General features: G+C 38.9%; 1 protein-coding gene across 1 annotated transcript in view; it reads right to left on the bottom strand.

Annotated features, from left to right (window-relative positions):
• SYT9 (synaptotagmin 9) overlaps nucleotides 1-27,052 on the bottom strand; it is a 66,831-nt gene that overhangs the window by 14,851 nt on the left and 24,928 nt on the right. Inside the window, exons 2-3 of the mRNA XM_065636752.1 lie at nucleotides 17,666-18,017; nucleotides 14,271-14,817 (exon numbers count right to left, since the gene is read on the bottom strand). Of these exons, the coding sequence (XP_065492824.1) occupies nucleotides 14,271-14,817; nucleotides 17,666-18,017 (899 nt within the window). The remainder of the gene's footprint in view (nucleotides 1-14,270; nucleotides 14,818-17,665; nucleotides 18,018-27,052) is intronic.

Raw genomic sequence — 27,052 nt, forward strand, 5'->3', positions numbered from 1 at the left:
ATAGAAGCATGGTTTTATGAATCTATTTCTCCTATTTTTTTTTCCTATGAGTTACACAAAGATTTTCTTCATCATGATTTAAAGTTATTTTTTCTTTCAAATGGGTACCTTTCCTGGGTTTTCTTGTGATTTTAAAGCCAAGGATCAAGTATGTTTCTGCTGAAGTTTCTCCATGTATTTTGTTTCTCTAGAGACAATTCTGTTGTGTACTGTCCTGCTCTCCCTCAGGTCAGGAATCACTGAGAATACTTCAAGCTTTTTGTCTGGTAGAAAGTAGCTTTTTTCTAGAGCTCCCTGATGCTGAAATCCTGTTACCTTTGAAATGGACCTGGTTACTATTAAGTGGTGAAAATAAATACAAAAAGTTGTCTTGTGATCTGTCACCTGTATAAACCATAACATTGGTGCCCTGCCAGACTCAAATGCACCATCCGCAGAAAGTATCAATATAAGAGAATGGTGAAAAGGGATCATTATGGCTTAAAAACATGTCTGAGAGCATTACACATAACCTTCCATTAAACTGAAAGCACACCTAAATTTCACAACATGCATTTTACTAGTAACACTTCTCTATAAAATTACCCACTTTAACAATAGTAAAGCAATTTCAATAGAACTTTCATTTACTTCTTAGTAATTTATTTAAAGGGGTCATATAGAAAAGAAAATCACTGCCAATTTCAAAGCAGAGCAGCCAACGTAAAGAGACTACTTCACTGCTGGCAATATTCTGTTAATGGATTGGGTGAAAAGGTGAGCTGTTGTACTGCTTTGATTGTCCTTGCACAGCAATTTCATCTTAATTGCAAGTTAAATGGAAGGCTAATATAATCACGACACTAAGGTTAAACCTACAAAACACATTTATTAAATATGTCAAAATAGACAAAAGCCCTATATCTTCAATGCTGTAAAATTGTCTCATTTTTACTTTAGAATATCTCTGGTTTTCAAATACAAAAGGAATTAAAATAATAGAAGGAGGAAGGAAGAATGAGAACGGCAATAAAACTAATGATAGCAAGGCAGCATCATTCCAGAGATGTGAAAAAGAGGACCGCTTTCATCCTTCATTTCTCAAAGCATGCTACAAAGAAAACTTCACATGTGAATCAGGAGAGAAGTTGGGGCTTGGATGGTTCTTTTTTTGAGGTGGGGGAACACGGGAGAGAAGGGAGGCCCTTTGGTGTCCTCCCAGAGATGCTACTAACTATTTCCTAGCAGATTGCTATGTAAAATTTGCCGACTGTGTAACACGCAGGTACGCTGTCGGTGTAGAACCCTCTCAGGGGTATGTAACCCTCCCTGACTCACCTCCTGGATCAGTGCCGTGGAATCTGTGGTGATCTAGCCACAAGGGGTTACTTTTGCCACTTCTCTTTGGCGATGCCAGGAACATTTCAGTGTTTCGCAGTATCATAGCTGCTGATGCTGCCCAAAAGCTTTCGCAAATCCAGCTATGCTCTTATCTTTGCAGACATTTCTGGACTATCGCCATTAGGACACTTAGGCTACACGGATATGGTGAAAGGAGAACTTGTGCTGTTGCTGTGTATCATTCACCTACCTTGCAAACAAACAGAATATTTAAATCCTGAAGCTGTTAAGCAGTTTAGCAATCCAGTATTACATCTACTTTGAAGCTGTACAGAAAACAGCTTTACAATAAAGACTGCAGAAGCTGAAGGAAGGACAACGAAGAAGGCAGAAATCCATTTTAGAAAATGCATACTCTAAAATCAAGTGTATCATCCAGGTGTCCACAGCGTGAGCAGGAGATGTGATCGTGTTGAGTGTGATAGGAGTTTTTCTGTCATACTTGTTTTCTGTCAGATATGCTTATGCCTCCCTATTTTATATAGCTGGGTACTGTGGGCAATTTTAGGACGACTTTAGTGAGCATGTTTTCTCTTAAAGAATGCACAGAGGGTAATGTAAGATATGAGATAAAGAAAGCACTCAATACAGAAGTGATTTAGTGCTTTAAGTCCAAAAATGTCAGTCAACAGAACTTCTTCTTAGAAGACTTTTCTTCTAACTTGTTTTACTTTACACATGCTCCATATGAAATGTACCCAGATAGGAAAAGGATTTTTTCTGTGGCTTGTTCTACCCCTTTCCTGATGGCATCGTGTATTTGTGTGAGGTGAGTCTGGGTGAGCTGCTCAGACTTTTAGTTGGTTATATTTATGTTCAGAATAACTAGTGTTACCATGTACATACTACCCTATGGGTAGGAAAAAAAGTTGCATTTTTAGAAAGTCTGTGAGTGACTTAGTAATCAGTACTTCACAGTCATTTAGGTGCCTTCTCAAATATTGGTTTCGTTGTTTATAATTTAAATAATCTGATAGTTTGAAATGAAAGAAAAGTGAGTTGGCTTGTCCTAAATGGTGAGTTCACTTTAGAACTTTGTTACTTTGAGAATGATCAAGGATTTTGAGTACTCAATTTGACACCTTAAAAGGGCCTGACTTCAATTTTTTTGAAGTATGATTTTGAAAGAATTTAATGTACTTATCTCTGACCATACTGACTCATAACTTTTGGAGCAAGACTGTCTGAAAAGAAGATAATATCCTTTTTGTGTGTGTGTGTGTGCTGCTTTAGCACTGAAAGGTTTCCTGGGATAAATTATTTTTGAGAAGAACAAGAGTGGCTGGACGGGGGTGAAAAGAGTAAACATCTACTGCTGTATTGGTTTGTTTTTAAAAAAAATCTATATTTTCCTGAAAAAAAATATTGTGGTTATAGATAGCATGAAAAGCTTTTTGTATATTGTTTTATAATAAAAGATTTGTGTTGAATGAAGTTTTTCTCATGGCCTTCCCAAGAATGCTGAATCTCTATATACTCAGTAAAGTGAAGAATTTGGAAAAGGAGCTGGCAAATGAGAAACACCACTGAGCTACTGAAAGGAATGAGTCAGGGGTCCTCAATGCAGAAACCTTGAGGAAAAATAATCTATTCTGTTTTCATTCTATTAGGACTGCTGCAGCCAGGCAAAAATTCAAGATGTGGATGTAGAACATGGGTCATTTCTGATGGAGACATTTCTATTTGCTTTCTCCAGGACCAAATTTGATAACTCATTCATATTTTAGCCATCAAATTTTGGGAGAGGGGTAGAAGATCTAAATCTTTGCTGAGCAGGTCGTTGTCATGTATTTATTTTGCAGAGAGGAATAAAAGGATAGTAATTTACTCGTTCTGCTGTTTTAGTGATTTTTTTGTTGTACACCTCAGGTGATTTATTTACATTATTCCATGTGGCTTTTTGTACTGTTTACAAGATACTGTTTCCCAACTACAGTAGGAGGATATGCATGAAATCTGAACCTCAGTGGAATTCATGACCTGACTTTACAGTAGAGTCAAGATCTCATCCTGAATTCTCCTCATTTCTACCTGCATAAAATGTTGTGGTCCCAATAGAGTGAAGTTTATTGTTAGATTAGCATTTACTGTAAGATTCTGTGCTCAGTGGAGTACAGACATTGAAAGGTTTTCACTATTTTAAAGTGAATTCTTTCTTCCCAATGATCATAAATAACTCTCTAGGGGGCTTGAAACCAAAGTCTGCTGTTTTCTTCCTATTTTTTTCTGTACACACTTTTGTTTCCCTTTACTGCATACTTATTTATTTTATTGTTGGGGTTGCTCTGAAGAGTTATTGTAATATAGGTCAGATGGTTGATTAAACCACATTTGGCTTTTAAAAATATTTATAAAACCCCAGCATGCTTTTAAAAAGAAAACATGTAAAGAGTTCAATGAATTCTGAAAGAAAATATACAGAATACAGTGTGGGAGTTGTTCTTTTGCTCTTCTGTGTTAACTTTCACTGTGTTTGGGTAGCAGTTTCTATATGAATGGAAAATATTAGATATTCCACGATATTGCTAATCTCCTAATAATTTCTTCTTTTAAAGTAATTTTACTGCAGGAAATGGAAGAGGGAATGTTATGTAGGAGAAGCAGTGGATTTCAGCCACTCGTACTGTGGTTGCCTGACCAGCAAGGTTATATTTTCTGCTGTTGTGCTAAACTGCTATTTTTTAGATGCCAGACTTGGACCAAGAATCTGAGTGGGGAATTTTATCCCAATAGTTCATGTCATCAACTGTGAAAGCCTCCAGCTGTCAGTTGTTTTCTGCTTCCCTGCCTATCACTACCAAGATGCCATCACTAGTTGGAAATTTTCTTCCAGATGGTGTATGTAGCTTTAATTTTGAGTTGGTCTGATGAAAGGAGTAGCGAATGATTAAGCACTCACTAAGGTAGGCTGTAGCTTGTGACTAGCTTTCTTGAGTAAATAGAGCAAGGTGTTTAATCAAGCAAAGAAGTGCCAGAAACATGTTGTTATACCAATCTCAAATGTCATGATACCACAGACGTTGCTAATGCCGTCTTGTCATTTGAGCCTGTTGTCTCACCAAAGTAAATGGTGTGAAATACTCATTCTAATTCTCCGCTAGGGAGCCATGGGGAGGCTCAGACACTGCAAATGACTGTACGCCTCATTGACCTGTGTGAATACTTCCAGTGACTAAAGTGGGACTAACTACAGAAGTTACATCTGTAATTCTAGAATTTGAGCGTGCATTGCAAATTGCCCTTCAGTTTTGTGAGGACTGGTACTGAATTTGGAGGTTTGCATGTGTTTGTCATTTAATCCTACCCAGGCAAGCACAAAGTGATGTTGCAGTGGCCTGTTTGATTTTTTCAGGGCGCACTCTCCTTTATACATTGTTCCTGATACACATATTTCTTTCCAAATGTTTAGAGAAATGTATATGCGCATGAGGAGAAATTAAATAAAATAGTGAGTTACAATGAAGATCTCTGCTGTAAAAAGGTAGTAAACTTGGGACTAATAAATCTTAATAAAAAAGCTTGTAGTCAGGTTATAGGTCCCTCAGTTTTGCCATTGCCTCTTTAGCTCCACTCTCAGAAAAATAGCTCAATTGCTATGAAAAAAGATGCCTCTCTGTTCCTCTTCTCTCGGATAGTTTGGCTGCCAGGTAATCTATTTTTTATGAAGTGAAAGAATGGAAGAGTGTAGCTATGTATCCTTCTGCAATAATATGAGCAAGGTTCTCTACAGAGCTTCAGAAGGGCAGGGGACTGAAGAGAGAAAAGCTGTCATGTACATCTCTGAGCCCTCCCAGGGACAATTAGGGCCTCTACAATATCTGGTATTATACTTGTCGACCATATAACCAAATCTTAGAAAAATGTATTGTGTGCCTTTTAAAGTTTCTGCTCTCATTTATGTCAGTTCAGTTGTTTCATCTTTTATTTCTTTCAAACTACATGATCAGCTGCTAAAAGTCTCCTAGATTTTTAGGAGATAAGCTAGAAAAACTATGCATATATATATAGGACATATTGTTTCCCCAATACGTCCTTCTCCACCAGGCAGCTCAAACCTCAACTGCAACTTCTAATGTTCTCACAACAAAGACAGCGGAGAAGTCTGAACAGACCCCTTGTGTGATTATTTAGCAAACGGTATAGCCTTAATTTCGGCAAGCTCTATAATATAGCCTGTAAGCATAAAAAAACATGCCTCCAAAGCACTACAGTTATGGTCCAGTAATTCCTTCCTTCTGTACAGATGATGTTTTATCCTCTGTAACAGGATTCTGGAAAGATCCTGGAATTCCAGAAGGTTAAAGTGTGAGCCAGGCCACATCCTCTAACAAGAGTTTGAAAGGGGACAGACAAATCTTCTGGTGAGAGGAAGAGCGGCACTTTTCTACCTATTTGCCTGGGACACAAGTGAACTAGAAAAGATGAAGCAGATATTTGGGGTTGTGTTAGGATGCCAGCCTGTCAGGTACGATCTGCAGGAGCTGCTTCCCAAGCAGCTGGGCTACCCCTGCACAAAAATCCAGTGTGCCCTGGGAAGAGTTCGGAGCACAGTTACAGTTAATCCCTAAGTAAATAGTACACAATAACAAAAAAGTCCACTTACTGCTTAAATATAATACCATGGGAAAATAACATGAGAACTGGGTAAACAGACACAGAGGAGAACTGTAAAACTCTGAAATACCCTGGTTGGTGGAGAAAGATGCCTGGCGGCTGTGATATCTTGTGGGGATTAAAGACTAAAAATGGCTTGAGGCTTTTTCACATAAGCACAGTATGTTCAGAGGGAAGAATGCTTTCAAGTTTGGCTCCAAATATTGAAACTTAATTTAAAGAGTAGGATTTTTCAGAAATTTTGAGGAATCCATAAGCTACTGAAATGCTTTCTGTGACCTCTGATGGACAAAAAAAAGACAAACTAACCATTCCCCAAACTATTCAACAATTAAATGCGTGTTTGAAGCAATTTCTTTCCCTGGCTGGATAAATACATGTTGAAATTGAAAGTTATATAACCCTGTAGAAAAAAGGCTATGGCACAGTCTAATCTCGAATTGTGTGCAGAATGGTTACAGCCCAGATCACTGTAATACAGCTATTTTAGCCTTAACGCTGTACGAGTGCTCTTTGCTCATCTTGAAGAATTGCTGCCTATAAAGCGTAAAATACTAGAGCAATTTTTTTTTGTGTTTGCAGCTCCCACTAACAATTTTGGGATGTATAATTGAAGGACAGGCTTGGCTGACCGGGATCACATTTTGGCTTTGCTTTATGTGCAGCATGTTGTTACTGTGAGCTGTTTCACTGAAGGATATCTCTGAAAGCCGTGTTTAGACAGAGATTTCTGGAAAAAATAATTGCCAGAGGATTGTGAGAAGAAAGGAGAAGGGGGATGCGTAGAACAGGGATAGTTACAGACTCTTGCACTCATCTAGAAAAACAGGAATTTAGGATTTTTTAACATGCAGCTAATGTGTGAAGGAAAATATTCTTCATACACTATTGCTGTTCTGGGGCTGTTCCCCCACCAGGGGAACATGTATGATACAAAGACAAAAGAGAGAGCTCAAGAATATGCAGCATTGATGAGCAGGGGAAGAACCAGTGTGGAAACCAGGTTTTTACTTTCATAAGGAATTTTGAGTTATTTCCATTTTGAAGCAGAATATCCCTCACTTGACTTGAAACATTTTGCTTTGATTTTTAAAAAAGGATGTTTTGTTCCTATTTCAACTTTCAAATTATTTGAAAATATTGCAAAAGAAGGGCATTCCAAATGAGAAATCAAAACATCTTACTCTGATATTGTAGTCTTCTGAAAATACTGACTTAAAAATTTTTTTTCTTTTAAATTCTTTAACTGAAATGGTCCCATTTCTGCTACGTGTTTTGTTTGTTTGTTTGTTTCTTTGTTTTTCCCCATGCTTTAATTTTAAGTTTGATTTCTTTTGTTTGTTTGTTGGTATCTATGTATGTTTTTTTAAGAGAAATATCCAGACTGAAAAAGTTCACTTGGAAACTGGTGGCCGTACTCCCAGGTTCTGTAAACTTCACGTGGTACATACACATATACACAATTGCCTGAATTATCATTTTCTTAAGCTAGTCTCAAAACCCCAATAAACGTTAGCTGAGGCTTCAGTGATATTACAAGATTCATCCTGTTTCTGAATATGCTTGTGGAGCTACACAGTCACCATTATTTTTAGGGCCAAGCTCAGAGTGCTTGTACCACTGACTCGGGACCAGTTTAGCTGCATCTCAAACCATTTCTTTTCAAGGTATTTGATATTTTTTTATCTCAGACCCTTCCCCCGTTTTACTGAATATTGTTCTCACAATTACTCAGATCCTTCAAACAGAATTAGACATCTGCTGTCTTTATGTTTTCTGAAAACACGTCAATATTTTACCTCTCCCCTATATAATTGTATATAACTGTATCCGTCCTTTGTTTAGCCATGCTGAGTGCTGTTTCCTAATCATTTAAACAGATGTCATTTCTGACAAATCTTCTCCTACAAAGTAATTAGCAAAATTATTAGATTAAAAAGAGAAAACACAAAACGACAAAAGGAAAAGCCCAGTTTTGAAAATGAATCCATTTAAAAATGTGGTTATCAAAAAATGTAAAAACTGTAGGAAAAACACCGGCTGCAGCCATTCTCCATTGTATGATGACTGTTGTGCTGATGCTGAAGGCTAATTCATTTCTTTTTCATCCTTACTGTGATGATCCTTAGAAATAAGAAGGATTAAAGACCTATGACTTTTCAGCATCTTGTTGCTATGAAATGATTCATTACTCACAGACTTTTATTTTTTCTGTACATTTGATCGAGTAAAAATAGTCAGAGAAAAATAATGAAACAAAGAGTGACCTTTGTGACCTAGGAGAAGATGAACATCCACTGATCTGCCTCTTGAAGGCAATTCAAATTTCTGTATTTTTCTGAGTACTTCTGTGTTTGTTGTTTGTTGGGTTTTTTGGGCCTTTTTTTTTTTTTAAATATATCTAAAATTTAAGTGAGGTGAATTTTACCTCTTGCATTTACTGCCTCCATTTGTCTAGCCATGAAATAATTGTTGTTGAACCTTTTGGCATGCCTTAACATGGGCAAGAGAGATGGGTCTGCAAATCTGTCTTTTCTAGAGAGACTTGTATTTACAAGTCAATTAAATGGGTACATGTCCATATCAACAACTGATTGCCTCCCTGATGCCAAAGCTTACTCCTTTTAAAGAAAGGGTACATGAGGTTAATACTCTATATGTTTTCTATATTACTAAAAAAATCAACTAGTGTTTCCCATTTACTGCTACATTCCTAAAGAGTAGATATGGCACTTAACATCCATTGTTTGGATTTGAATTCATACATAGAGCCAGAGATCTGGGTTGTTTCTTTTCCTTCTCAAACTTTTGACTCAAAAATTTTTGTTGACCATTATAAACATTTTAAATGCTTTTCTGAGATCTTGCTCAATGCCCTTGCTTTTCTAAACCAAGCAGCTTGCCAGAACAGGAATTTTAGAAATACTGGCTAAAACATCTTGACAAGCTAAACATTTTTCAAAATGGGAGTAGGTGGACTTAGTTGACTGACTGCCAGCTACAGTATCTGTACGCTGTCGAAGAAGATAAGTGTTGCAACACAGAGTGGATTAAGGCTGGTGCCAGGAATCTGCAGATTTTGGACCCAGTCTCATTCCTGCTGTTAAGTTGTGTCGTGTCTTGAGCAAGTCACATCCTTTTTGTCCAAGTCTGTTCCACTGTCCATGAATTGGGGTCAGTGTTCACCTACTTCTTTCAAAGAAGGAAGTTAATTTTCCTCAAGTTTTGAGGATTTAAGCCCTGCACTTGTGCGTGTGCATTTGGCACACATTAAATTGCTCACAGCCTCTTAGTAGGAATGGTCCTGAGCAATGCAACCTTTGAGGACATTTTTTTTCAGTTTGAGGATGGAGTAGTTTTGAACTGCAAAAGTCCAGTATATTTGGTCAGATTTCAAAATTTTACACTTTTATTATGCTTCCCTTTAGTCTCTTTTTGTCTCTCTTCCAGACACACTCTGGTTGGCATTAACATCTCTGAAACAGGGAACCTGAAACTTCCTTCTGGTGATGTAATGATTCCAGTTGCATCTCAGTTATACAACATAAATGCCTAGAAAAACAAACTCTCAAATCTTTAGTTTTTGGGCAAACCTGAGAACAACATCAGTGAACAATTAGCATTTCTAGAATGCAGAATTTCAAATACTTATAACCATCCTACTTTTAAATTCTCTCTTTGTCAAAACACCAGTATGTATACTAACATGCAACTTTTTTTTTTTTTTAAATATAGTTTTGTTTACTGCTGTGCAAAAGGAACGCAGCATTATTTGACACACTGTTGTATTCTTGACCACTACATATGCCCTAAAAGAGCTTGAAGATTCTTAATAACAGATGCAATCAAATTCTTGTCTTTGCAACTTCCAGCACATGCTGGCTCTTTCTGAATGGCTAAGTGAACAACTTGATATACAGCTTGTGTTTCTTTACTGCTTCGAACTGCCCATAAGTATATTTTGGATTTTCAGTGAACCATACACATTCTCTAAAATCTGTGACGTTACTTCTCAAATTCTATATGTATTACCCAGGGTTTTCTTACTTTAATCCTTTTTTTCTTTCAGAAATATTTTTTTTCTATATTTTCACTCTACTTTTGTACCCTGATATATTGGTTTTTAATGTTGGGGGCTGGATGCTACACTCTTCAATGCTTACCTAGAAACAAAAGCAGAAGGACTTCAAAATAGGCACATTAAAAACAGAGGAACCTTTTGAATCCTTTCTAGTACTATGGTTTGGATCCGACCAACTGCTTTCACCTTTATCAGAGTTTCAATTTACTTCGCACCTTCACAGGAGGTGGATACAGCAAAGAGCCTCGAAGGAAGCCGAAGATAGGGATAAATGGTAGCAGTCAATATGGTAGCTACAACTTATAGAATATTAGGTGCACAACCACTGCAAATCTTATCGCAACTGTCCCTTGAGAACAGAATGTTACAGAAAGATTCACCAAAACAGGTTAGTCTGGGATGTTTAGCCTCAGGATGAGATGAGAGAAAGGCGCCAATGGGGTGTTATGAATAAGATTTTTTTTTTTAAGTGTATATATAAGTTTGGACATTCAGAAAAATTCATCGTACCATGCCTAGTTCTCAAGTGTAACTATATTTGACAACCAAATAGATAGCATCAGTGTCAAAAGCTATATGTACTATAAGACCAAAGTCACAAATTTGCCTCCTGAAATGAGTAGTCATTTTGGAAAATGCTGGCCCAGCTACGAACGGAAATTTACGTTGTTCTTTCTTACTCCAGTTATCTCCCTGATGTAACTGGAGGCCACTTTTAAATATTCCTCTCATCTAGAAAGATCACCTGCTTAGCAAGCGACAAAGGCTGAGTGTTTTGAGAATCCGAACGGGCAGGATGAACCAGAGCTGCATTTCCAGTTCACAGAAATCCTTCTCTGTGCCCAGTTGCCTGGTGCTGTTTAACATGCAATCCCTGAGAAAAGGTTTTCCCTTCTGGGTGCACAGCTAGTTATGCAAGTGGATACTTGGCATCTTCTGAAAGAGAAGTGTCTTCTTTACCTGAAATGGGCTGACGGCTTCTTGTCCTTCATAGTTGTTTATTTTATTTTGTGATAGAGCCATGTATTCTTGCGTGATGGCATTTGAGTTTGCAGATGGCAACCAAGGAAATATTAACAACTATTTTCTCTTCAAAACATGGCATCGGTTTATGAACATTACAAAAACAAACAAAAAAACCCCACCCCAAACCCTGACTATGTTTTAGAGGCTACTAAACAAAACATACCCACTACTGAAACCCAGCCTGAAAATAAAGAGCATGTTTTTTTCTTGATGAGCCAGAAACCACAGTAATCTGCCTGCTAGATATACGCTTATCTAGTTCATTTCGTGTTCATCTAAAGTTGATCCACTTAATTATTTCTTCCATTAAATAGTCCACTGCTGCTTTTTTCTGGTTGGAAAAAGTGTCAGCGTTACAGGAGAGATTTTATGCTCAGAGGGCATGGGATTAGAAGAACAATCATTTTGATATTGGAGATTTGTGTCTGGAGGCGGATTGCTTTTGAGCATGTAGAAAATTTTTATGCTGACAGGCATCTGTGTTATGAAATAATTTCAAATTCTGGGATGGCAGCAGATGTTATAGTCCAAAGAATCAAAACTCTTGGTTTTGGATAAAAAAAAAATCTGCCAGTGTTATTAGAAAACAGAAGAAAGCACATGGCATAATAGTTCAATTTAATGGCATTGTTTGCAGTAAAGCTGACGTTTCAGGCATAATCTGCAGTTCTCACTTGAAGTAGGGCATTTTGCTGGGCAGAGAAGGATTTGATACATTCTTTTATATTACTGTGTCAAATTGGATTAGAACATAAGAAAATGGAGCATTAAAGGCCTTTGGGACTGCTGGTTATGCATTGTAATAAAATGCACAAGGAATTAAAATGAATTTACTCTTCAGAAGTATGAGAAACTTGGCATTTGTAGTTGTGTAGACCTTCTCTTTTTCTGCTATAGTACATTACCTTGGTTTATCCCTCTGGTGCTGTACTCTCTGTTGATCGACACTGAGTGAATTTCCTTCAATAAATTAGCTCAGCATTTGAGTGTTTTGGAATTATCATTATTTGAAACAACAAGACATTCAAAGATAAAATGATTGAAAACCTGCTACAGTTGATACAGTTTCTGTTTGCAACCATAAATTGCCCAATGGTGCTCAAAACTTTTTTTCAGAGATGGACTAATTGTGCCTGCTGGCCTGGTTTGCAGTGCAGCCACAGGAGCGTTCACTTCAGCAGCTTCTCAGTTTCTGCTGTCAGTCTGCGAGATATCTAAGCTACACAGACAAGAAAATGTACGGGAACTTGGTTTCTTAAATGATGCTTGGAGGGTTTCTCATAACTTTATGGACTAAGTTCTAACCTTTAAAATTTTGGCGATGTTAATTAGTAAGCTGAGTACTCCACACTTTCATTTATCTGATACTCTTATCTCAGAATTCGCGTTAGCCAGAATTGGATTGTGTCTCCTATGTACTATGCGTCATTTGCTTTAAAAAGGTCTCTGTTAGCTGAAAACCCGGTGACAAGTCTAGATGGCAGGTCACGTGTTCTGTTTTGATAAACAGGGTTACACTTCACACAAGAATTAATATTAGTAGGAATTAATAACTGACTCATGCTTCAGTCCTGAATTTCATTTCAGAGATTACAGAAAATCTGAAGACAAACTATGTGCTGCATCCCTTTTGAAATTTGGAAGGGAAAGTGATTAGAAAGAAAAAAACAGAACCCATCTTTTGCCTAAGTTAAAGCATAGAAAGAGTACTGGTACACATCGAAGCAACTTCCACGTGCATGTCCATTCAACTTCCAGTGGATTGTAAAACTGAAAAGTTGAGCTTGGGACACTTAATGCTGTATGAAGGCAGGCTGTCGCTTGGAATGACTGTGATCTGCTCTGGCAGATTCTTCTCTTTCTCTTGTGGCTAGAGAGCAGTCACTTTTCACAGGAAAGGCAGGTTCATCCTTCTCTGACACCGAGTGTCCAAGCCCCTGCCTGTGCCTCGGGTGAGGAAGCTGCTAATGCTGCTATTGCAGTTCGTCCGTGTGTGGAAGAGGTTTGTGCAGTGGGTACACAGCACGTTCCACACACGGATACGTAACACTGACTAACAACACCGAGAAATCACCTTAAGACAAGAACAATATCAGTTTTCAAAAAGAAATTCCAAACAAAAATTTGGATTTAATCCATTTGGTCTGGATTCAGGAAAGTATTTGTCTCAGAACATCTTTAACTTTCCAATGGCTTCTTATACTCAGCTAAGCTTATGCTTAAATGCTTTCTTGAACCGAGCACTAACAAACTTACACTTTGATCTTAGTGCTAATGTTTGGTTTATTTGACTCTAAAATGTGTGCTCCATTTGAGTACAGTTTGATGCAGCAAATGAAATATTTACTGACTCTTGGCACTAGTAGCTTCACCTTTGTGGATTTCTGTAATGTACCATTCTCATTAAAGGTCTGTTCTCCATAGGATGCACATGATTAATTTCTAATAGCACTACAAGAAGGCTGGATCATGCTTTCAGAAGAAAGCTTTCTTTTCCAAAAGTGATTTTTGTGGCTTTGTACCTAATCACTGGTTGGATTCCTCCATCAAATCTGATACCAGAGACTGGAAAAACAGAAACATACACTTATTTTATAAGTTTCCCATCTCCCTATGTAACACAGTGATGCCAAACAAAGAGTTAAACCAATTCAGTGTGTTTCATTGTTTTCATGGAACAGTATTATTGGAACTCTGTTTGCCTGGATTATAGATGTAGTTTTATCTCACTGTATGACAGTAAAGTCTTTTAAAGGACTGAAGATCACTACATAAGAAATCTGGACTGTGCAGTTCTGGCTGATTGGTATGCTGTAATTTATGTGGCAAATCATGCAAAACATGGAAAGACAGGCAAAATAAGAATAGTAGTGTTTTCTTAACTAAATTTTAGATTCAGTAAGATTAAGAGAAAAACATTCTCCAGCTATTCCACCCTATCAGCAGGGCAATGACTAAACCCACTATCTCCTACATAAGACATTCTTTAATATATCCAAGGAATGAGAAATTAGGACTGAAAACGCACTGCCAGTTTCTGTGGATTAAGGTCAAAGCTTGAGAAAGAGAGAGAACAGAGTATTTTCCTTCATAAATTTACCAGATAATTTCAGTTATAATCAGATTAAAGAAACAAAAAAATCTCAAAAAGAAAAATGATAGTACTTACATTGGTGACATATTCAATATCCTTCCAAATATTACATTCCCTGGGAAAATCTGCCAAATCTAAAAAATTATCCACTATCACTTGGCCAATCAAGTCATGCCTGGAGAATCTGTCAAAGTCATACACAGAGAAATGAAGTTTCCTTGTGTTCAGATCATTGTATGGGACAGTAAATAAAAAAACTTCATCAAATACTGGATTTAGGGTCTTTCTGTGCACTTTAGTCTGGTGTTTTGTTTTCCTATCAGGAAGCAGATATATCTTCACGTATGGATCTGAAGTTCCAGAGAAGTCCTTTGCTGGCAGGTTGATGGCCTTGTGTATCTTCACTATCAGCTGCTCTAAATCACAATCATATTTCAGAATAAAGTTCAGTTTTCCACATGCCTTGCTATTACTTCTTCGGCCATCGTCTGTGTCCACTGATCTTTGCTTATAAAGCTCTGGCTTAATGCGGCCAATCCCCGTCAGTTGCTCCTGTTTCTGAACCTGCTGGATGTTGAAGTCAGGGTTGGAGAGGTTGAGCTGTCTTCGGATTGAGTTATGCCTTAAGTGAAAATGAAAGAATTTAAATAGATTGTATTGAAGATGACACAAATCAGTGTGCACACAAAAGATCCTGTTCTCATTCAACATGTTTTTGTAATGTACGATGGGGTCAGATTTTTACTCACACAAAGTGATAACGCATGATACCCAACAACCAAGAGCTCATCATCAGTATTAGACTGCTAATATCACATATTTTTCTGTTCCTACATTTCAAGCTAGTGGTAGGAACTCTCCAAACCTGGCTGGAGAAAGTAACACATGATATGATTAGTTACTATTTTCAAGTGATTCCTTTGGATTAAAGCCTATGAAATGAGCTACATCATGTGAATGGCAGCAGGATCTGTCCTATTCCACCAGCTGAACTTGCTGATTTCTGGTTCTAAGACAAAGCTGGACTAAGGAGGATACTTCCAGACATCTCTGCGTTTTAACTACTTGTTGATCTCTCTGACTACTTCATTTACAAGTGAGATGTTCTGGGCTGAAATGGTTTATTGACCACCGCAACAATTGTTTTCTTTTTTCTCTCATACTTGATGTAATAAGCTTTGTGGTACTTCAGCTGAAAATCTCCTTTAGTTTCATTACTCCTGGAAGAGAAAGTCGCTTTTAGCTTCGCTCCAGTGAAATTTATTACCTGGAGTCAGTCAGTTACTGTGATTGAAATTTCCACTTCATGAGATGATAACAGAAATAAAATTTGCAAACTCTGTCAGGGTGGTGGGATGTGAAAGTTGGATTAAGTAAAATCTTAATCTTATATGAGTCGGATTCCACTTTTTTGTGTTATTCATATGCATCAGTCAGTCAGTGTATTGGAGTACCATGAGCGGTGGTTGAACATAGAAAGGACATGTGGAAAATGCTAGCACAGGATTAATCCAAAGCTATTCATGTTGAATGTAATCAGCAATAGTTCCTCTGCTATCATTGTTCATTCATTCCTTGTATATATGTGTTTATGCATGCTTAAAACAGCAACAGCCTCTTATATACTATCCTATTTTTTTTCTCTTGTTGGATAATAAATACATAATTTTCTAGCTATACATTAGTCATTTCCATGATAAAATATTACCATGTCACAAAAAAAGAGATTTATATTGCTCAACCCTTAAGCTCCTCATAGCAGTGGGAGGTACAGAATATCCTGGGGAGAAATAAAAAGGAGGGCACTGGAGAGACAGCTTAACAAGGATTGTATAATAGCAGGGGCGGGTGCCTGGGCTCTGGGCCACACAGGGAAGCGACAGCTGGCCACCCAGGTATGCCAGAAAGCAGCAGAGACAAAGGTGAGCAAAAGAAGGATGCAGTACAAGGAAGACGAGCCCCTCCTGCTCAGTGAAAGAGTCTTTTGGAGAAGATCTGGGCAAAAGTAAGGGGCAATGAAAGAGAGGAGTAAAGAGCAAATCCTGTATCAGCAAATGGTACAGTGTAGAGGTGGGACCTGGACTAGTCATGCCCTTGCGGACAGAGAGAAGAAAGACCTGCAGAGATTCACAGGAGTGAAGACACTGTCCATGCACTCAGAATGCTGAGGCAAGTTCTTTTACAGGTTGGGATTGCTGCTGCTTCTTGTGAGATGACTCTGCTGTGGTGATACTGGGCATTTGTCATTTGATTAAGTACCAGAATTGCTCCCCTGGTGTAGCAGAGAAAGCCTGTCTCTAACTCAATACTTTTACAGTATCGAAGACACACATGAGAGCTCTTGGTGTTAGATGTCAGATATGAATCTTCTGTTCTTAATGAATCTCATGACCTGCTTAATTCCCAGCAGTTTGAAAACAGAGCAGCACCAGCCCTGTACTGTACTTCTGGGCTGCTGGTCCTTAGTTGGAATTCAAGGTTGTGTGTGGTAGGGTGCAAGCTTCAGTATTCTTAATTATGACTTTGACTTCCCCATAGATTCCTACAATATAAGCACAAGCCATCCTCATGCTAATCTAAGGAGGAAGGGCACCTGCAGCTTTTACTGCATAACGTTAACACTGTGCTGGGGAATCCTCAAATTCTCTCTAAGACATGTTTTGGACAACTGGCAGTTACTGAACTGGCTGCTAGCTCCTGTCATCTTGTTCAGGTGTTCCTGCAGGCCAGAGCCTTGCCTAAACTTGCTCTCCCCGATGGCCAGAAAGGAGCCCAACAAAGAGCAATGGGGCTAGTGCTGTACCTTCCCCAGCTGAAGTGCACCTGCTTTGACTCAGAAATGTACTGGCTTTTCACAAGCTGATCCTTTTTCTTACTGTGTAAAACATAATCCTTTTATAATATCGCCTATGCCTGCACACACTCCCACCCTCTCTCTTTCCTCTTCCCTCCTGTACTGGTTCTCCAGTTCCCCTGAAGACTTGACTGACTCTCGTTCAGTCACTTCTCTCCCCACAGTCATGACTGTGGCTAAAATATATGATTTTTAGCTCCTGCCAAGTGTTTTTTAGCTTGTCCTACTTTTCTTCTTTGGCTGTTTTAAAAATATTTGAGGAGATATTACTGAGTGTTCAGCATCGGTTCTGTGTGCAAATGAATATGCTTTACAAGCTAAATCTAGGCTGTTCTGGTGCTTTAAGGGACACACAGTGCTTTGTCTTGTCCGGCTTCTGACGGAGAGGCACAAATGAGACAGGAGTTGAGAGAAGAGTGGAATAGTGTTGTGATCCTGCCTTTTCAACCTAAGACATTTGTGCATCTCAAAGAATAACCTTTGTGTAATTTTTTTTAAAAAGAACGTGGCATGTGAATTATGCATTTTTAATAGATCGATGTACTGGATAACCAAGCTGTGCTCTTTTGACTGTATCTCTATTCATTAATATCAGAGAGAAATTGGAGTTACTGACCGAGCAGAAGACGTTGGTTCAGTGATCTGACGATGCATTCGCACATTGTGTACGCAGTTCTCCTTCGTTCCTGCCTGAGCATCTAATGGAATATCAGGGGAGGTGTGGCTGATCTTCATGGAGGACTCCGGATAGGCTGTAGGCTCACCCAGATAATCCTCACTGTAGTCACGGTCATTGGTCTCTGTATCTGTGTAGTTCAGTGATTCTTGTTTGTTGTCTTTGTTCCCAAACGGCAGACCACGCTCTCGCCAAGGGATCCAACAAAGCTTCCAGGACACGAACAAAGAGACACCAAACAGAGCAAGACCACAGGCTGTGACAACTAAGGATAGCAAGCTTATCGAGATATCTGCAAACAAGAAAAACACATGCATGTCACATCTTTGTGCTCTTCCGAGCTCTGCATCTCCAAGGCATACAATATGGGAAGCAAACATCTCTGGATTGCAGATCTACAAAAATTAAATTCTGGTCCCTGCAACAGTCATATAATAGAAACATATTAAATTTTCTAATCCTTCTTCCAGGCTCCCTCCAAGAAAATAATTTAACCTTGTTTGGAATTCTGTGTAAGGCTCATCTTGATATAACTTAGTTTATATTTTCCCTCCAAAAGCTAGGTGGGATGAAGGGTCATTCTAAATATGAAGAGCTGTTCACTTTTTCACTCAGCTTTCTACTGATGCAAGAGTAGTGCCTGCAGTACATTTTGGTTTTTCCTCATTTTCGTTTTATGTAGTGCAGTTTCCTCCATCTCCTTTAACAGATACACTATCTTCTCTTCCAGAGACTTTATTATAGTTACACAACCATGAACATATGCACACAAGCACATACATGGCATGAAATTTTTTTAGGTATTCAACTGAAGTATCTTGTTTCATTACTTTAATTCCCTTCCTTCTCATCATATCTTAGCAAATGATTATTTACTATCAATATGTCTTGCAGTTCACCATTTAGTTTAGGTACCAAATCTCTTAAAACCTGACATTTTTATGTTTTTTAACTCCAAAGGCTCTTTTTTATGTGACCAAACTGGTATAAAAGGAACGTGGAGATGAGTTTTCTGTTGTTTTCCCCCACATTCCTAGCATTATCCTATGCCATAATCATATCAACACAAGTTACAGCTGGGAGAGGCTTTTTCTCTGTTTTGTGTTGTTTTAAGTTGCACATTGGGAAAATGACTCAGTGGAACAGCTGGTTTTATGGTTACAGTGTTTTTGAAATGAGTTTATCAGTGGATTACACAATACATCATGCCTTAAACACAATTAGTAAGAATTCTATTTTACCGCCTCAAATTATAAACACAACCTGATCAAAGCGATTTTTCACACCGCGTGTAGGTTCAGCATGTCAGGCTGCATCTCTCTAGCCACCAGCTAGCCTAAATTTTCAAAGAATGGTATGAGGTTGAAATGTACTGCTCCTACTAGGACAATTATTTAAGACTGACAATTCAGATGAAACAGCCTCAGTCAATTTGAAAAAAGAAAAAAAAAGAATATTTTTCAAAAAATTGGAAAAGTCAATACCTTCTGCCCCTGTTGTGAGTCTCATTCTCACTAGCCAGACAGATTAAATTTCTGCAGAGAGGGGAGTGACACTACAATCAGTTTCATGCAGGAACGGTCCAGGTTATTTTGCATGCTGAAAACCAATTTTAAACAATTTTTGCCAGCATGGCCCTTTTTGTCCTTATCCCAGTTGCATGAAGACAAAGCTCATTAACAGTGGGGACAGCACAGCAGCTGTCTGGAATTATAGCAAAGAATTTCAGAGCTGAAAGTAATTAAAGAAATTCCTCCTGTGCATAAAAGGCAATGCAGGAGAAAGTAGAATGGTGGTTCTTAATATTTTTGGAATATTTGCTGGTAAACAAGTCTGGCAGTGGAGGCAAAACACAACCTCTCCATTTGATTAAAAAGCAGAGGAACTCCTATGCAGTAGTGAAAGAAGACCTTCAGAATAAAGCAATTTGTCTTGGATTCCCTGGGGGAGAGGGAGAAATACAGCAGAGGTCTGCAACAAGGTCACTTTTTCAAAGAACTGATTCAAACAAATGATCCAGCATTGAAAGACATGAGAAACTGGGAGTTGTCAGAACCAGCCAGAAGATTACAAGGTGAGAACTGGAGACTGCTCAATGCCAGGGATGTGTGAAGATGAGGAACAATTTGAAAGTTTGACCAACAGTCCCCTACCTTGAGGATGACTTTAGCAGAGGATGCAGTCATCTAGAGAACTGACGTCATGAGAAAAAATACATGAGAGCAAGATGAACTACTTTTCATTTGGAGAGTTTGAAGGGCTTTATATATACACCTTTGCATTTAATAACACTGAGAACCCTTATCTCACAGCTTACTTTCAAAGAAGCCTGGTAATAAACTGTTTGGGTAACTCGCCAAGTCACAGAATAAGAAGGGATTATTTTTCATCTTCTTGGTTTTACTTCCTTCTGACTCCTTAGGAACCATTTTCGTGTGAATTTTTTGTTTCTGTGGATGGAAAAGGGACAGTCATGTATCTGTCTTACTTCTATGAAAGACAGTGGGGCTAAAGAGCAGTGGCCTACACAATTCAATGAATTGCCAGGAATTTTCAGGTACTGCACACCTGGCTGGCAGTTTTCAGCAACTGGGCAGATCAGCGTGAATAGCTGCGCTGAGTGCAGTCCCAAGGGAAGAGATTTTTGGCCACATTGTGGAGCTGTTTTTACATTAGCCATTTGTACTGTTACCTACTGTATTTTCTGTATAATTTTTACTCCATCTTTCCAGATGTCTCAGTTTTTCTAAGCCTGTTTATCTGTATCCCCATGTGGCAGCAGTACTCATCTGATGCCAGCGATTTCCTCTGCTTTGGAATGAGAGCAAGATAAGTCTTTAGTTGTTTGTCCTTACAAAAAAACAGAACTGCAGCACAGAAAGTGTTCTTCAAAAATCCAGCTGCTTCTCAATTCACTCTGCTTCCACTGGAATTAGTGCAATATGTTTTCCAGAGCAGTATCTAAGTCTAAACTGCAAATGTGAATCCAAGTGCAGACAGGCACTATAGGCAAGGCTGAGCAGTTTACAGGTGAGCATGGACGTTGGGAACAGTGTGAAATGGTGCTGACTATTTCAGAAGAAACAGCTTTTTTTCAGTAGTGTTGCAACATGTAAATTCACTGTGCACATTTCGCCATGTTTTTGATGATCATCTGTGCTCATTTTTAGGATTTGGCCAGTTCCATTAGTGGCTAACTAATATATGTACCCTTTGTACCTACTCTACATTGATAACAAGCTCTTGATGCTTTGCAAAGGAGAATCTCAACACAAGAAAGGTCCCTGTGCCACAGGTACTTGCATTTATCTCTTTCCTGGTGCAACCATGGTGCCAGCCAAGTGTCCTGAGGTGTTGATATGAATCCAAGTCAGCTTCTTGATCATGGCTGTAGGGTGACCTGAGCTCCCAAGTTCCAGCATGTCAGAATACCTGGACAGTATTATAATAATTCTAATAATACCTAGACAGTGTTGATAATGGGTAGTGTGTTCCACAGAAAATAAGTCCAAAATTTTTGTTAAAACCACATACTTTTAAAGATTTCATTCAAATTCTGACAGTACAAAATTGCAGGAGAGTGACTTGGGTTTTTTTCTGGTTTAAATGGTTGTGCCTTACCCTCTAAAACTCTGATGTCGATAAAAATCACCAAATATTAAGACATGTGAAATAAAGAAATAATAGTGGTGGGTTTGTCTGTTCAAATGTGAAAAAGTAACAATTTTTTTTCCTTCCCGTATTTATCAAATTACCATTTGGATTCCTAAATATTACACAAAATCAAATAGCTAAATTAGCCAACAATGGGAGATATCAATAACTAAAGCAGATACATGCATGTGTTCGAATACGCAATAGGAGTTACAGAGTCAGAAGGCACAAGCTAAACTATTTGGATCCAACTCCAAAAGATGCAAATAAGAGAAAACTTATGAAGAAAAAACAACAACCAGGAATTTCTGATCAACTGGGCATAGACAGGACATTTGACCAAAGGAACTGCTGATCAATAATATAATTATCCGGGTAATCAAGCTGTTGGTTGCCTGGATGTGATCAGTGTTCTATTAAATGAACTCCTTTCCCAACAAACTGGCTGTAATCTGGTTTAACTTCAAGCCGAAAGAGTTTTACCAGAAATCACAGAATCATAGAATCATTTCAGTTGGAAGGGACCCTCAGGATCATCCAGTCCAACCATAACCTAACTCTGGCACTAAACCATGTCCCTAAGAACCTCATCTACGTGTCTTTTAAACATCTCCAGGGATGGTGACTTCACCACTTCCCTGGGCAGCCTGTTCCAATGACTGACAATCCTTTTCATGAATAATTTTTTCCTAATATCCAATCTAAACCTCCCCTGGTGCAATTTGAGGGCATTTCCTCGTGTCCTATCACTTGTTACTTGGGAGAAGAGATCAACACCCTGCATGCTACAACCTCCTTTCAGGTAGTTGTAGACAGCGATAAGGTCTCTCCTCAGCCTCCTTTTCTCCAGGCTAAACAGCCCCAGGTCCCTCAATCGCTCCTCATTAGACTTGTGCTCCAGACCCTTCACCAGCTTCATCGCCCTCCTCTGCACTCTCTCCAGCACCTTAAGGTCTTTCCTGTAGTGAGGAACCCAAAACTGAACACAGGATTTGAGCTGCGGCCTCACAAGTGCTGAGTACAGGGGGATGGTCACTGCCCTGGTCCTGCTGGCCGCACTATTTCTGATACAAGCCAGGATGCTGTTGGCATTTTTGGTGACCTGGGCACACTGCCGGCTCATGTTCAGCTGCTGCTGATCAACACCCCCAGATCTTCTTCCACCAGGCAGCTTTCCAGCCACTCTTCCCTGAGCCTGTAGTGCTGCCTGGGGTTGTTGTGACCCAAGGGCAGGACCCGGCACTTGGCCTTGTTGAACCTCATACACTTGGCCTCAGCCCATGGGTCCAGCTGGTCCAGATCCCTTTGTAGAACCTTCCTGCCCTCCAGCAGGTCAACACACCCACCCAACTTGGTATCATCTGCAAACTTACCGAGGGTGCAATTGATCCCCTCGTCCAGATCATTCATAAGGATATTAAACAGAACGGGCCTCAATACTGAGCCCTGGGGAACACCACTGATGACCAGCCACCAACTGGATTTGACTTCATTCACCACAACTCTTTGGGCCCGGCCCTCCAGCCAGTTCTTTACCCAGCAAAGAGAACACCTGTCCAATCCATGAGGTGCCAGCTTCTTCAGGAGAATGTTGTGGGAAACAGTGTCGAAGGCTTCACTGAAGTACCCTTGGGTGGATCCCATCTGGCCCCACAGACTTGCGTGTGTCTAAGTGGTGTGGCAGGTTGCCAACCATTTCCCTTTAGATTATTGGGGCTTCATCTTGCTCCCCATCCCTGTCTTCTGGCTCAGGAGGCTGGGTACCTGGAACACAACTGTTCTGACTATTAAAGACTGAGGCAAAGAAGTCATTTAGTACCTCAGCCTTTTCCTCATCTTCCATCACTATGTTTCCCCCTACATCCACCAGAGGGTGGAGATTCTCTTTAGCCTTCCTTTTGTTGCTGATGTATTTATAGAAACATTTTTTGTTCCCTTTACAGCAGTAACCAGGCTCAACTCCAGCTATCTCTTCATAACTGGAAGAGTCCTTTTAACAAGTTCTTATTGAAATAAAACAAGCTTTCTTCTCTATGCTTATTTATTTTTCTCTTTTTATTAAAATGAGGATTCAGATATTCCAGCACTATAGTAAGATACACATTGATCTATTAAGTGAAGTCTGGCTAGCAAGAAGTGAAATAAATCTTAGTAATTTAAGATCTTGCAATAAAGTTATTTTTAGTGCAATACAAGTAATCTTTTCTGATTTAAATCCCAACAAATTTCAAAAAGCATTCAATTCAACATTGCGGTCAAATAGAAAATTATAAAATTAACTTGTTCTGAACAATCATGTTACTAAACGTTAGGATATATTTGGACATAAAAGTCAATCTTAGTGAATACTATTCAGACCAAATTCAATGGTAACTTCAAGCTGTTATTTGCAGAGGGAGAAATGTTCCTCCTTTCATTGAGTACTCATTGCTTAGGGGAAGATTTTAAGGAATATGAAGTGGTTAGACATCTAACTTATTGAAAAACAATGGAAATATCGGTGCCTACTGCTTAAATCCTAGCTGTTGTTTTGAAAATCTAAATTGTCTTTCTTCCATGCAAACACATCTGCAAAGAGTTAGCCATAAATCAGCTCACTAATCATACTGTAAGAACAACTTTTTTTTAAAAACCTAGAAGTCTAAGACCCCAACTTTTCCAGAGGAGGAGTGTTGTTTGGATGAAGTATCTGGAGTACTTTGTGAAGCAGTTTTCACCTAATATTCCAGTGTAGTTTCATTTGTGCTTCACAAGTTTTTCTTAATTAACATAGCTGGTACTGTCTCAGGATGAAAGGTGCCTCTGCGAAGACTTACAGGACAAAGGAATAATTCTCAGTGAATATATTCTTCTCTGAAATATCCCTGAACAGAGTTAATTATCTTTAATACTGTGTTTAGAAACTTCCTGGGAAATTCTTTAAAGTAAGGCAGCTGAAAACCAAGAGAGTGAATCTCAGATTTTAGTAATATTATTATACATACATGCTCCAACTCTTATCTGTGTGACTCTGAAATTTCTGAATGTGGACCAACAAAAGAGGCCTAAGTGAGATCAGTGGCAAGTTTTCATATAGTAATAACATCTTCCATGATCTAAAAATGTATTCGTAACTGGCCTTTACTGGTATTTGAGGCTAATACTAGCTTTGAGTGGCTTTTTTCCTATAAGTTACGTGTTCTACATTTTACAGGGCATGTAAACCTCTTGTGTTGGTTAAGACACTGTTCTAATCCTCTGAGTGACTTGCATATATTTTTATTCCTAGATGGTGCTACAAATTCTAGTTTATCGGTTTGTGCTTCCTCTTCATCTGCTTTGCTTGGGTTATAAATTAGTGTAATGTTTTTTCCAGTTATTGCTTAAAATCAATGAAGTTTCATAATTGAACTAGACAAATGAAATGTAATCCTAGGACATCACCTAGGTAATTATCAATTGGTTTAAGTGTACATAATTTCCATAGCAAAATTTCAACATGAAATCAGAATTACTAAATGGCCATAGAAAATACACCAAAAAAGTGCATGAGCAATAGAGACTTGTTTGTTCAGAGTATTTTTCCAGCAGCAATTACTGTAACATAATTCAAAACTGGCACAAGACTGACAATACAGTTTATTGGTAAGATCGCAAAATTAGAGCTTTAAGCAAAAAAATCTTAAAGCAAATTGTTCATGGGCATTCATGAACAGGAAAAAATGGACTCAAAACATAATGTATTATTCTTCATTTTGTAGCAGCAGAAAGATTTTAGTTTTTCCTACTAATGAGAAACCTTATGTAAGCAGAATTTTTTTGTTTGTAACTGAGGTAAGAGACCTTCCTTTTGAGATAGTGTGTTAATTGCAATCCAAATTGTATGTGAGCATGACACTCAAATGTATGCTTCCCAAAGAAAACTGATCAGTCTCTATGATAAAGCTTATGTAATCCACTAAGTTAAACTTGTTCTTAAAAGAATTTCTTTTTGTCTGAACATCTATTTCCTCTTAAAATATTTAATCTGCATTAATGCAAATTTCCTTGACAGCTTAGCTGACATACAATACTCTGCTAGAGTTTGTAAGTGACAAAAAATTTCTTTACTAATCAGACAGCTGGCTGAATGAGCAATGATTCCTAAAGGCACAGTTGAGATGAGTCACATGTTTGAGGGCTTGTATTTTTCCTTCTGACATCTTGCAGTAGTATCTACTGACAAAGAATTAAGGTGTTCCACTTGTGAAAACCAAAGCTTCTGTTTCACAAGAAACATGGCTACAAACAAGGCATAGTCGAAAATAAAATTTTACATAACTCCATGTACACAACTGTACCAAGTTTTATCCAGGTTTCCATGCCTCAGACTTGGTTCTTTTGCGTTGTTACCATATTCTCTTTGAATACATGCTTTGCACAACTGATAAAATATGCGAAATTATTGTCTATATTGAGTGTTGTAATATCCAACAAAAAAGATATAGTATAATCTGGGAAAAAAACCCATAAATAATAACATAACAGAAGATAGAACACCAGTTCTAGAGATACCATGCCAGATTGTCAAGTACACTATGTGTAGCGTGACATGGAGACGGCTTAAACAGCCCTATTGCATCCTGTTAGGCAGAACCAGGGTGCTATATTTGCAGGACCAAAAATGTAGCTGGAGGGAATCACAGAATGTCAGGGATTGGAAGGGACCTCAAAGGATCATCTAGTCCAATCCCCCTGCCAGAGCAGGAACACCCAGATGAAGCTACACAGGAAGGTGGCCACGAGGGTTTTGAACGTCTCCAGAGAAGGAAACTCCACAACCTTCCTGGGCTGCCTGTTCTAGTGTTCTGTTACCCTCATTGAGAAGAAGTTTCTTCTCAAATTTAAGTGGAATCTCTTGTGTTCCAGTTTGAACCCATTACCCCTTGTCCTATCTTTGGTTGTCACCGAGAAGAGCCTGGCTCCATCCTCATGACACCCACCCTTTATATATTTATAAACATTAATGAGGTCACCCCTCAGTCTCCTCCAAGCTAAAGAGCCCCAGCTCCCTCAGCCTTTCCTCATAAGGGAGATGCTCCACTCCCTTAATCATCTTAGTTGCCCTGCGCTGGACTCTCTCCAGCAGTTCCCTGTCCTTCTTGAACTGAGGGGCCCAGAACTGGACACAATATTCCAGATGAGGTCTCACCAGGGCAGAGCAGAGGGGGAGGAGAACCTCTCTCGACCTGCTAACCACCCCTCTTCTAATACACCCCAGGATGCCATTGGCCTTCTTGGCCACTAGGGCACAGTGCTGGCTCATGGCCATCCTGCTGTTCACCAGGGCCCCCAGGTCCCTTTCCCCTACACTGCTCTCTAATAGGTCATTCCCCAACCTATACTGGAACCTGGGGTTGTTCCTACCCAGATGCAAGACTCTGCACCTTCTCTTGTTATATTTCATTAAATTTTTCCCCGTCCAACTCTCCAGCTTGTCCAAGTCTCACTGGATGGCGGCACAACCCTCTAGCATGTCAGCCACCCCTCCCAGCTTGGTGTCATGAATACGAAATTTTCTAAAAACCATTTGGCATTTGAGACATGGTTGTAGCTAGTTAGTTGAAAGGGGAAGCTGGTGATATGCTGAGTGGGAAAGAAATTTTTGAGGAATATATTTATACTGCGAATTCACATGACCATCAGGCCTGGTAG

Source organism: Caloenas nicobarica, chromosome 5 (genome assembly GCF_036013445.1).
Source record: "Caloenas nicobarica isolate bCalNic1 chromosome 5, bCalNic1.hap1, whole genome shotgun sequence".
Classification (NCBI taxonomy): Eukaryota; Metazoa; Chordata; class Aves; order Columbiformes; family Columbidae; genus Caloenas; species Caloenas nicobarica.